The following is a 12,586-nucleotide window of genomic DNA, read 5'->3' as shown; positions in this document are numbered from 1 at the left end:
CTTCTTAAGACATGATAGCACTTTATCAACCAAAGACTTGCCTGAATTCTGCTCACAGAACATTGGGTTACAGAATGGCTTTGAATCCTTCACTTCAAAGTCCTGGAATGATGCATGTCTGATGCAGCCTCAAAGCAAGGAGAAGAAATAACAGATAATTTAATCCAGCAGAAGGCAGTAACACAACATTTCAGGTGCCGTAAAATACAAAATAATTTCCTTTCAACCTGACTGGGAGCAGTACTTGCATGACTAAGTTTGTGGCCTTACAGTAAAACAAAAGATGGAGAATGACTCTAAAATCTCAGAATATGCTATAGTCCAGAAGAATGCTCTGACATTAAATGGTGTTGGTAACGTTTTAGCTGGGAAAGGGGGAGTTTTGTGTTAATTCAGTAAAAGACAAGTTTAAATGTGCAGAAAAATACACAAATGATTAAAACTGCTTTATTTAGGCGAGGCTTATGTTATCCTGTTCGCTAAAATTGTACATCTTAAATGTATTTGAACAACAACAACTGCTGTGAAAACATTATTTTACACTGGAAAATATCTGCTCATTTGTGGCCGCAGTGCCAGTGCTAATTAACTGTTGTTACATATATTTTTTAGGAAGAAGGATAAAGGGAGCACACTATGCTTGAAGCAGGTTGTGACCAGTCAAAACGACGGGGAGACGAAAACTGAGAAGGCTGGCAAAAGAATACCGGCACAAATAGCCTTTGAAAAGATGCAAGCAAAGAGGGTGAGTTGTCAGCGGGGGAAAACCAGGTCAGTTTACTTGGTAAATGTTTGAATCGTTGAAATCTGCTGAAAAGTGGCAGACCTCAATCTTCCCAGCTTATTAGTCAAAAACAATCTGGTTGTTTGTGACAACAACATCAGTATGAAAGTCCACTTTTTAATGAATTAATAGGCTTACCACTGATTAACATGCAGACACAGGGGAGGTGATATTAGAACAAACTACACCGATTTAAAATAGTACACAACAGAAATAAAATAAAATACAGATACATTTTGGATAGAAAATGTCATAATCATATGGTAAACATACATTTCAGGCCTAACCACATAAACCTATACTATTGTAGTTTAACATTAACACTCGGGTTATCTTTATGAGGCAACAAGTTCATTTTTGTTCTTTGACTTTCCTACTGTACCAAAGTACAAGTTATACGGTAAACACCAGTGAGAAAAAGCCAACTATATTCACTTGTAAACATGTCTGCTGAACAGAACTGTGGGATAATGTTAAAAATCAACACATGTTGTACACAGTCTTCATGTTTGTTTTAAAGGTCCAGTATGTAAGGCTTAGTTTCATCTAATGGCGAGACTGTTGATAACAACATAGGGAGGAATTCTCTGCTCCTTCCTCCTGCTCTGGCCGGTTTTTCTGGGATCTGTGCAAATGTGGCGGCTCAAGATGGCAAGGCTGTTGCCTAAAGGACACATAAATAGCTTATTCTAATCCTACTATAATTAAAACAATGTTTTATTTTAAACACTTATTGAAGCATACTTATGGGTAGTATATTCAATTTCTTCCTAAATGTCACACACAGGATCATTGATTTATTTTTGATCTTCAAGACCAGACCCATATTTCTGAGTTTGGGTTGACTGTAGTCATTATTCAGTTGTATGTGAAGAGGGTTTTATTGTACTTTTAAGTCACAGCGATTGTGCACAATGTTGTAGACATTTATTTGTGTCTGTCTCTTTACTTACAGCAGGTGGATCATGAAAAAAGCTTCAAAGACACAAAGACCACATTAAGGTAAATATGGCATCAGACCTTGCAGAGAATCATTCAAACTAAACTGACTGTTTATTCAAACTCATAAAACAACACAATAATTTGAGTTAATATAGGAATTTGGGTGACTGACATACAGTCAATTTTTTCCCCCACGTTGCACACAGAACACTCAGAATAAACTAACATATCTCCTATTGTTTCATTTGTCTATAGGGTTTCAATTGTCGCCTGGACACCCTGACAGAGAGCACTATGATATTCCAAAGGTCAGCTGGACCAAATAGAAGAGGAGGAAATGTTCACCTTCTTTTACAACTTGTACTCAAAACTTGTACATAACATATTTTTTTCATTTATAAATGTGCCTTTTTTGTATACATTATTATAACAATACATATTTAAACCTTGACCAGCCTGCATGTGTTTATCTTATTATTTCTGGTTCTGTTTTAGCCTCTTTAAACTGGCTTTCAGTGTGTTTTCGGTTCTTCAAATTTAACTTGTGGTTTTATTTGTGAAACACTGTAATTTCATTTTGACAAGTGCTATATAAATACATATAGAGTATTATTATAAAGAAAACAGATTGTACATGCTTCTTTCTCTTTCATCCCTGATGATGGAATAAGAATGTTGGCTGATGCTTTACAAATTAGAAAACAAGTGTGTAAACTAATGTAAGAAAAATGTCAGAAAACCAGAGTTTTTTAAATTCTTGTGTATTTTCATTCGACTTGAACACAGGACAAACACACTGTAAACCAAGGGAGACAAGGTACAGTAGTCCAAGGTGAATTAGTTGGTGTTAAGAATGTTCATTTTGGCCCCAGCATTTCACTTGGCTTCACCCACTGGTCGAACTGCTCCTCTGTCAGGTAGCCCAGCTCCACAGCTATGGCCTTCAGTGTCGACCCCCTCTTGTGAGCAGTCTTGGCGATGGTGGCAGCTTTGTCATAACCAATGTGTGGGTTAAGAGCTGTGACCAACATGAGAGACTCATTCATGAGCTTGTTGATCCTCTCCGTGTTGGCCTGGATGCCCACCACACAGTTGTTGGTGAAGGAGACGGAGGCATCACCCAGCAGCTGTGCAGAGTTCAGCACATTCTTGATGATCATAGGTTTGAAGACATTGAGCTCAAAGTGTCCATTGCTGCCTCCGATGGTGACTGCGACATGGTTTCCCATCACCTGGGCTGCCACCATGGTCATGGCCTCACACTGGGTTGGGTTCACCTTACCTGGCATGATACTGCTTCCTGGCTCATTCTCCGGTAAGATGAGTTCCCCCAGGCCAGAGCGGGGCCCTGAACCCAGGAAACGAATGTCGTTGGCAATCTTCATCATGCTGACGGCCACTGTGTTCAGTGCTCCACTCAGCTCCACCAGAGCATCGTGGGCTGCCAGAGCTTCAAATTTGTTGGGGGCTGTCACAAAAGGCAGGCTTGTGAGTGAAGACACTTTGGAAGCTACTTTCTCAGCGAAGCCTATGCGGGTGTTGAGTCCAGTTCCTACTGCTGTGCCTCCTGCCGCCAGCTCGTACACTCTGGGCATGGCAGCATTCACTCTCTTAATGCTGTACTTCACCTGCTGGACATAACCACCAAACTCCTGGCCAAGCGAGAGTGGCACCGCATCCTGAGTGTGTGTGCGCCCGATCTTAATGATGTCTTTGAATTCTTCAGCTTTGGCAGCAAGAGCATCATGCAGCGTCTGCAGACCAGGCAGCAGCACCTGGTGGACTTCTGTGGCTGCAGCTATGTGCATGGCAGTTGGGAAGGTGTCATTGGAGCTCTGACTCTTGTTGACATGATCATTGGGATGGACAGGATCTTTAGAGCCCAGTTTCCCTCCCATGATCTCAATAGCCCTGTTGCTGATTACCTCATTGACGTTCATGTTGGTTTGAGTTCCAGATCCAGTCTGCCACACCACCAGAGGGAAATGATCATCCAGTTTACCAGCTGAAACCTCTTCTGCAGCCTGGATGATTGCGTCTGCTACGTTTGGGTTAAGGCCGTATTCTTTGTTTACCTCAGCTGCTGCTTTCTTCAAAATACCAAACGCCTTAATCACTTGGATTGGCATTCGCTCACTAGGTCCTCCTATCTTGAAGTTCATGGTGGATCTGACAGTCTGGGCACCGTAGTACTTGTCAGCTGGGACCTTGAGCTCCCCAAACGTGTCCTGCTCAATCCTGTACTCTGAACTGGCCATTCTGGAGGTGCAGAGAGGGGCTTTAGAGCTGACGCTGAGTCTTTGCAAAGTCAGGAGTTTGCAGTTAAACTGCTGAACGCGTCTCAGAGACCGAAACATGGCTCCGCGTTAGAGGTGAATACAGTGGGAGGTCAGCGCTGCCTTCCACATTGTCATCTGTCATTGGGTGAATCGGAAACCGATCGTGCATCAGCCAATAGGAGAGCAGAAAAGGCGGGACTTCCGCTCAAGTTGTCCTATCAGATAGAAACGATCAGGCTGCTTTATCCGGATCAGTAAAGTGTTCAATAACATTGCATGATACCATATCCGCCACGACAACGTTGCTTTGTAGAATAAAGGACCGTAACTTTAGATTATTTAGTCATTTTAAATGTATGTAATTACTGTATCTAACCTAAGTTAATATGCATAATTGTATTCAAACATTTCTTGAATATGGCAAATATGGCGTATATATTTCTGTTGATTTATTATTGGCAGTAAAATAAAGTATATTAGTTACGAAGTTATGAAATGTATCATTTTGTGAGACTTCCTGTGTGGAAATCATTTGCAGGGAAGAAATTTTAAGTCAATACTATTTTTAAATGTGTTTTTATGAACATTAATAGTCATAGAGAAACTTTACAACTTTACAAAGCATTTAAATAAAGTTATTAAAAAAAACATGAATACAACATGAGTGCCTTTACACTCATGAGGCTAAATAACAGAAACACTTTAAAGCATAATGCAAGTTATGTGTTTAGTTGACTTTTAAGTAAAGTCTCCTCTATCACCCAAACAACTGAAGGTTATTTTCATTGTAATATTGGACTATATTCGTTGTAGCTATGTGAACTCCCAGATTAATTTATATGTATATATTGACAGTAATATTAGTAATGATGATTAGTATTTTCTCTTGTTCATAACACTGTGGAAAGTTGCAGTATTGCAGCAACAAAGAGGAACACAAAACAAGAGGATGACTATCAACAAAGCAACAAAAAAGTAATATAAAAAATGTGTATATAAACATTAGGAGAACATAAATGATCACATTAACATAAAAAAGGCAGGATGAATAAAAACTGAGGACCATCATTACTTCATTTAACAGACAGACAGACAGACGACTTTATTGATCCCTTTGGGACGTTGAAATTAACAGCTCCAACATCAGCACACAGCACTGTTAAGATTAGAGTCACACTTTACAGGAGACTGGAAAGAGAAACACTGGAAAGAGAAACACCCCAGTTACCAAATAACTGGAGTACATTCCGAATGATCAATGACACGATTTCAAATAACTGCTTTCAGCCACAATAGTGAAAACAGTTGCGTGATTTGAGTCATGTTGAGACTGAAATCAGTTAATTATATCGAAATTTAATTTCAAATATGTTTATTTCTTCGTGGCTCTTTTTCGGAATAGGAGGACCTTTATTTTGAAGCACAAAGTAAGCCTTTACCGGAAGCACTTTGTGCGTTAGTATCTGTCTTCACGCCGCTGCATCTTCTCGCGGTAACGTTAGTTCACTCACTGTTAGCTTTGTAGCTAACCCCCATCGTTTCCAGGTTTCGTGTCGACCTGAAAACAGCCAACGCAGAGAGACACAGAAAGGCTGCTCAGCGGGACATTCTTACATCTGGGCTGCATAAAGGAGCAGGACAATGCCACACAACTTCCAGGCCGGAGACCTGGTCTTCGCTAAAATGAAGGGATACCCCCACTGGCCAGCCAGGGTAAGTGAACGAAGCTAGCAGAAGGCGGAGGGGGTGGGTTGCTGGAGAAGCTTCTCTGTGTATCTGTGCTTCTGTCTAACATGGACATCACATAGATACACAACTTAAATTCAGTGGGCTGACAAGCTGTCGTAAAGGGCCGAAGTTAGTGCACGAGTGGCGGCATCTGCAGGAGATGCTGTTTGCCTCATCTACAGCATATGGAGACAAACAGCTAACGATGTTTTTTTTCTTCTTCATGACGTTCCACATAACCGCGCATTTCTCTACGATACGAAGACGTTTCCGCCTTCAAATGTGCACATCCACTTAATAAATTTAAATCTAAATGAATTGAAATAACCACATTGAGTGCCAACACATTCACATTTTCATAACCATAACAGTTGTTCCTCCTACATTGTTTTAGGTCAAATTCCCTAAAAGACGAATAAATTGCAATAATAATAATGATAATACAAATATCGATAATATAACTTGATAAGTCATTGATAAAACCGTTAACTACATTTCGAAATACTATATGTGTTTATGGTAATGGCTATAAACAAAGTGCACATGCATAGAAGGATATAATAGCTTACCCTCATATATTTACATCTGTAAACACATTTGTGTATAGATGTAGTCTATTGACCTCTATACATTTGTACATACACATTTGTAGGCCAATACATATCCTAAATAAAGGAAAACAAGTACCAGATTAAATAATAATCAAAGTATTTATTTGCCAACATTTCATTAAAAGTCGTTATTATTATTATTATTATTGTTATTATTGTTGTTGTTATTAATAACAACAATAATAATAATAATTATAATAATAATACTAATGATGATGATGATTATGACGATAATAATAATAATACTGATTATCACTGTCGTTATAGGTTTACATTTACATGCTCTATTGTCTATTGTTTGCTTATTTTGCTTGAGTTTTCCCTCAATTTAATCACAAATGTCATTCATCCATAACCATTTTTAATCCTATCTTTGTGTTACTGTGTTTGTTAGTGCAGCAAAACACTAGAGCAAATTCCTTGTATGTTAAAACTGACTTGGCAATGAAACAGTGTATGGTATTATCATGTTAAATTTCACCGGTCCACACAGAAAATCTCCCTTCGTCATTTGGTCTTGTATTGCTTGTTTACAGATTGAGGATGTGGCTGATGGAGCAGTGAAACCTCCTCCCAATAAAATTCCGATATTTTTCTTTGGGACTCATGAGACGTGAGTAAAACACTTTATTGCTTTACTGTTTTTTGTTACATTTATCATTTCTGTCATACTCGGTTGAATTTGCTTTTTTTTATCATCAAACTGTGACTTCTTTGTTTTTGTTGCCTCACATCAGTACTTGTTAGGGTTTGTTTTTGCAGGTTTACCTATAAATATTGACTTGTGTCAGTTTGGGAGACCAATTGTTGAACGATGTTTTCATGTATTTGAAAAAGCGTAAGGCACCTATCAGTTTGACAAGGTGGCACCTGCTGTATATTTATCTACCACTAGGTGGCACAGTCCATTGTTCTAATGTCTCCAGTCAATGTGAAACTTCCTTACTGTCAACAACTTTTTATTTCAACAGGACATTGTTGTTTTGTAGAGTTGGTTAAGTTTTATTATCCCTCCCTTTTTAACAGAGCATTCCTGGCAGCAAAGGACCTTTTTTCCTATGAGAAGTACAAAGAGCGTTACGGAAAGCCCAACAAAAGGAAGGGATTCAATGAAGGTTTATGGGAGATCCAGAACAATCCACATGCCTCTTACAGTGCACCACCTGTAGTAAGTCAGATCTACTGTGGCACCCACAACTTGGCTTTACCCTATGCTCCAAAAAAATACTCAGGATGTTGTGTATTAATCTTTCTGTCATGGTTTGATTGTAGCCAGCCAGCTCATCTGACAGTGAGGGCAACAACGCTGGAAAAGGAAGTGACATGGATGAAGATGACGAAGAGGTTGCCGTTCCTCAGAAAGCAGATTCAGCAAGTGAGGTTGACTCAGATTCTGGGAGCGAAGACCATGGAAGGGGAGGAGGAGGCGTGAAGCGAAAGCCAGCAGCTCCCAAGGTAGTTGTTCACATATTGACCCTTCCTACCCTTTCTTAACACCCCACATAACCAGTGTTAATTATACGAGCCGCAAATAACTGAAGTAATTTTGACCTGTCACTTTGTTTGCCTTAAAACTATCATGTGTAACTTTTGAATATAATCATATGTTACAATATTTTATGTTCAAACCATTGTCAAGTGAGGTCACACAATGCTGATTAAGCCTATCGGCTCCACATAGCAGTGTATAGATATTGTGTTGCCTGGCAAAATTCTGTTATTGCACACAGGAAGTCATTTGATTTACACAGCAACAAATATCATGGCAGTGTATGCACTGCAGCTTTAAATAATTGAGTGTGTGTGAGTGAAAGGATATTTCTCTTTTGCTCGCGTTTTCTCTTCAGCGGCCTCCTCCTCCTAAAAAATCCAGAGGCTCATCCAGTGACCGAGATGAAGAGGAGAGTGGATCCCCCTCCGAGTCAGAACCCACACCCTCAGAGTCTGATACTGGAAAAAACAGTGACCAGGTAATAACACATACATAACATGGTATGATTCCAAAACTAAAGAACCTGTAAGTGTTAACACAATTTTCTGACAGGATTTTACGCCAGAGAAGAAAACCGGTGGACGAGGTGGAAAGAAAGCTGGAGGCAGGGGAAAGAAAAAGGTGAACCATTTGTCTCATTAATGAATACATTGTAAGTTGTTGCTTTGGAAGATTTTGATTGTTTTGGGCCATCTCCTTCTCATTTCCCTCCTCTCTGTCATGTTACAGAAGGCTACATCAGACTCGGATTCAGGTTCAGCATCAGGGTCAGAGAAGAAAGTAGTTGACAGTGATTCAGAGGATGAGAAACCTAGACCAGCTCTGTCTGGCTCAGAATCTCAGTCTGGCTCAAAGTCTGAATCAGAATCAGATCCACCGCCTCGGAAGGGCCCACAAGCACGCAAGAAAGGTACAGCAAACCAGTTAGAACTCTTGTGTATGTCCATAGGCATGTTGATCGTGTGTTATCAGAAGGTCTCATGACCTTTTTTCGATTTTATTAACATGCGCTCCATGATCGTCCCTTTTCTCCTTTAGAGAAGCCTGCACCAAAGCCTCGTGCACGGAAACCCAAACCGGCACCTGCAAAACGAGCACCGTCATCTTCCTCCGACAGTGACAGGTCTGTCTGCTCAAAGGCCTCTGTTAACCCACTCATGCACCACAGATTTATACACTATTATGAATTCTAGTTTGCACTTTACCAGTCTACAAGGCATCATAGGTTGCCCTGTTTTGTCACAGTGACAGTGAACCTGACCGCATCAGTGAATGGAAGAAACGCGATGAGGAACGAAGACGAGAGCTAGAGGAGCGCAGGAAAAAGGAGGAGGCAGAGGAGCTCCGTCGGCTACGTGAGAGGGAGAAGGAAGAGGACGACAAAAAGAAAAAAGACAAGAGTAAAAAAGCAAGTGACAGTGACAGCAGCAGTAGCTCAGACGAAGGTGTAGATGATCACCCACTGAAGAAGTCTAAGAAACCACCTCCACCTCCGATTCCTGCCCCTTCTGACTCTGATTCTTCACCGCCAGCTGAGGTAACAGTTGTTTCTGGAGGGAATATACCTGCTTACTGAGAGCATATTCGAGTAGTGCAATTGGTTTTTTTTAATCCTTTTTTTTATCCTTTTTCTCATGAAAAGGTGAAGAAACCATCAAAAAAGCCAGACAACCAGAAGAAAGCAAGGATAAAGAAGGAGAAGGAGAGAAAAGAAAGAAAGGAGAAAGAGCTAAAAGAGAAGAAAGCAAAACGATTAGAGGAAAAGTCCAGAGCCAGGTGAGTGCATAAAGTTGAACAGACTGAAATATAATTTCATTTACTAAATCTTAATATGCTAAGACCTGAGAATCGTCTTTCTTTTAGATCTAAGCCTGAAAAACCCAAACGTAAACCAGAGAGGCCGCCAGAAAAGAAAGTGGAAAAGAAAAAGGGTCAGTGTCTCATACACAGACACATACTGAAGCCCCAATAATATTGCTTTAGTGAAAAGGAAATTAATAATGAAATAAAGTGACCGTTGCTTTGTGTGTCCAAATGCAGAGCCATCACCAGAAGAGCGGCTACAGAAACTCCACACAGATATAAAGTTTGCGCTCAAAGTGGACAACCCAGTGAGCGACAAGTTGAATCGTTTTTTTTTCTGTTTTTAGTTTGAGCTTGAAAACTGAATGCTGGTGTATTTTTGTGATTTCTAGGACATAGATCGGTGTCTACAGGCCCTGGAAGAGCTTGAGGCTGTTCCAGTCACCAGCCAGATCCTCCATAAGAATGCTGAAGTTATTGCCACATTAAAGAAGGTGCATTAACTGCGGCATTGGTTTTAATTTTCTGGAAATTACTAGAAGAAACTAGTGGAGTGAATGTTTTTCTGTTGTACTCCACCAGTGTATATATATCGCTGTGTCTGATGCTGTAGTTTGCCACCTTACGTGTCATGTTAAAATCTTCTTACACATGTTAACGCTAATGGTTTTTTACTTCTGATAATTTAGATCCGGCGGTATAAAGCCAGCAATGCAGTCATGGAAAAAGCCAGTGATGTCTACAACAAGTTAAAACTTCGCTTTGTGGGAAAGGCAGAAGCAGCAGTTACACCTCCAAAAGACAAGGAACCGGAAGATAATGGGAAGGAGACACAAGATGCAGGTAAAACAAATGAATAAAAATCCTACCTTTTTAATTAAGTTTTATAAACTTATTTCGGTTTATCCTGCATTTTTATATGAATCTAAATTTGGCCCTTCTAGACTCTACTCCAATGAACGGGGAATCGGAGCAGAAAAAAGATGATATGGAGGTTGAGGAAAAACCTAAATCACCTGCCCAGGAGGAGGAGGATGAGGAGGAGGAGGAGGGAAAGAAGAATAATGACGATAATGATACTTCAAGTCCAAACAGGTGAACATCCAGTTGTCAAGTAAAATACAATGCTTTGCTTTAGTTACAGCTGTCAAGGCATACGCGCTGAAAGTGTATTAAAGGAATAGTTTAGATTTTTTGCACTTAATAACCAAGTGTTTGGATTTACCCAAGTGATGCAGCATTCCTTTTTTCATGCCAATTAAAAACACTGGTTTTCTCTATTGACTTTGGTGCGAGAGAGTGTGTGGTTTACTCATTTGAGTTTCCAGCGTGAAAGGACCATCTTTACGACACAATCAAGCAGCAAAACATCATGATATGGGTAAACCTATTCTTAGGATATTGTTGACTTAAACAGGCATCAATTCATTTTTTCTTTCTTTTTTTGACGAGTGGCTAAAATCATTTCCCCTGCGTCATTGCTGGCAGCCATGTTATTAACAACAGTGAGTGTCTGCTGGTCTCATGTACAAGCCAGGCACTACAGCTGCGCTCAAGCATGTCAGTACCTAGAATCACAAACCAAACCATAGAACCACAATTCAAAAACCTGAGATATCCATTTAATGTAGATGCTTGCACAGTAAAATACAGTTTGACAAAATCCCATATTTCTGTTTTAATGGAACCATTGAATATTTTTACCTGGTTAACCCTGGTTAACGTCCTGGTAATTATTGTGATTGAAGCACTGTTTGGTTTGTGACTGACTTTTGTTTATCTTTAGGCGGAGCCCAAGCAGTCCTGTTGAACAACAGACACACAGCTATGAAGAAGAAGAAGAAGAAGAAGAAAACTCCATCTCTGCAGAGGCGGAACCATCTACAGTTGAAAGCTGAAAGACTTTTAACCACCAGTGCAGTGAACCAAGCACAAAAAGACGGTGGCCTCTTTGTTTGACATCGTACAACACACACCCAGTATCCCCTACAGTACCTGTCACATCACTGTTGATGTTTTGGACATTTTGTACGATATGATATTCAGCCAGAAGGCCCTTTTGTTCACACCAGTTGTGTATTTATCCCAGCAAAAAGGAAAGCTTATTAGTGTGATAGTTTGTGGCACGGTGTGAATCAGTTTTGTTCTGGAAATTTCCTTATCCGTTTATAAGACACTTGGCCTGTCCTGGATCCTCAGCCTAAACCTCTGCTTCGTGGCTACTTTTGTTCGTTCTACCACATGAACTCTTACATTGGTTGTTCATACTGTATGTTGATTGAATGATGACAGTTTTAGCACCTGTAACAGGAATGTAGACAGGGCTAGTATGAGATCAAAATCAAAAGGATTCTTGTGGGGAGTTTGAATGGAATTGAGTGGAAAGATTTTGTGCAGCCTTTACATCTGTTGGCTTCATATTTTTTTTTATTTTTATAAAGCCTAAAGTGTCACAAACGCCTCTTGTCTGTGTGTATGGCATTGTGAGAGTGGTGATGTACTGTTTGTAAATCTTTTATGTTTAAGTATTTTATTATCTGTTATTATAATTATCCAGTCTGAAACTTTTTTTTGTTGTTCTTCCCCGACTGAAGTCCACCTACTTTTTATAGCCTGGCTTCCAGATATGTGCGTCCACACTTTTGTCTAAATCATTAATTGCTGTGGAATTACACACCTCCCACTCTTCTCGTAGTGTCTGCATTCAGTATGTTGCATAATAAATGGAATCAATTTACAGATCGAAAACTGCCCTTTTAAAAGCAATTGAAATCTCATCTAGCTGCAGCCTGCTTAACAATTCCTGTTACGTGCATACAACAGGTGTTTTTAGTGCTATATAAATTAAAGCATTTCTACTGCTTAGTTGAGATGAATAAAAATCTCAGCATGGCTTTGTTTCTATTTCATTCCTTGATGTGTAAAACCTGCTTTAATTTGCTTTCCT

General features: G+C 39.8%; 2 protein-coding genes across 2 annotated transcripts; one reads left to right on the top strand and one right to left on the bottom strand.

Moving 5' to 3' along the window:
• Nucleotides 1–433: 433 nt before the first annotated feature.
• On the bottom strand, nt 434–4,148 carry LOC122780835 (fumarate hydratase, mitochondrial). Its single transcript, XM_044044175.1, has one exon. It carries the CDS (start codon nt 4,081–4,083, stop codon nt 2,584–2,586), a length of 1,500 nt encoding a protein of 499 aa, XP_043900110.1. The 5' UTR covers nt 4,084–4,148; the 3' UTR covers nt 434–2,583.
• A 1,323-nt stretch (nt 4,149–5,471) lies between these two features.
• Nucleotides 5,472–12,532, top strand: hdgfl2 (HDGF like 2). Its single transcript, XM_044044174.1, has 16 exons — nt 5,472–5,718; nt 6,881–6,957; nt 7,371–7,512; nt 7,617–7,799; nt 8,192–8,314; nt 8,389–8,457; nt 8,566–8,746; nt 8,875–8,959; nt 9,082–9,373; nt 9,479–9,612; nt 9,700–9,767; nt 9,877–9,947; nt 10,032–10,133; nt 10,329–10,482; nt 10,584–10,734; nt 11,426–12,532. Exons 1-16 carry the CDS (start codon nt 5,647–5,649, stop codon nt 11,535–11,537), a joined length of 2,016 nt encoding a protein of 671 aa, XP_043900109.1. The 5' UTR covers nt 5,472–5,646; the 3' UTR covers nt 11,538–12,532.
• The last annotated feature ends 54 nt before the right edge of the window (nt 12,533–12,586 follow it).

The sequence above is a fragment of the Solea senegalensis genome, linkage group LG14 (assembly GCF_019176455.1).
Source record: "Solea senegalensis isolate Sse05_10M linkage group LG14, IFAPA_SoseM_1, whole genome shotgun sequence".
NCBI lineage: Eukaryota > Metazoa > Chordata > Actinopteri > Pleuronectiformes > Soleidae > Solea > Solea senegalensis.
This window is presented reverse-complemented; position numbering and strand designations above follow the sequence as displayed.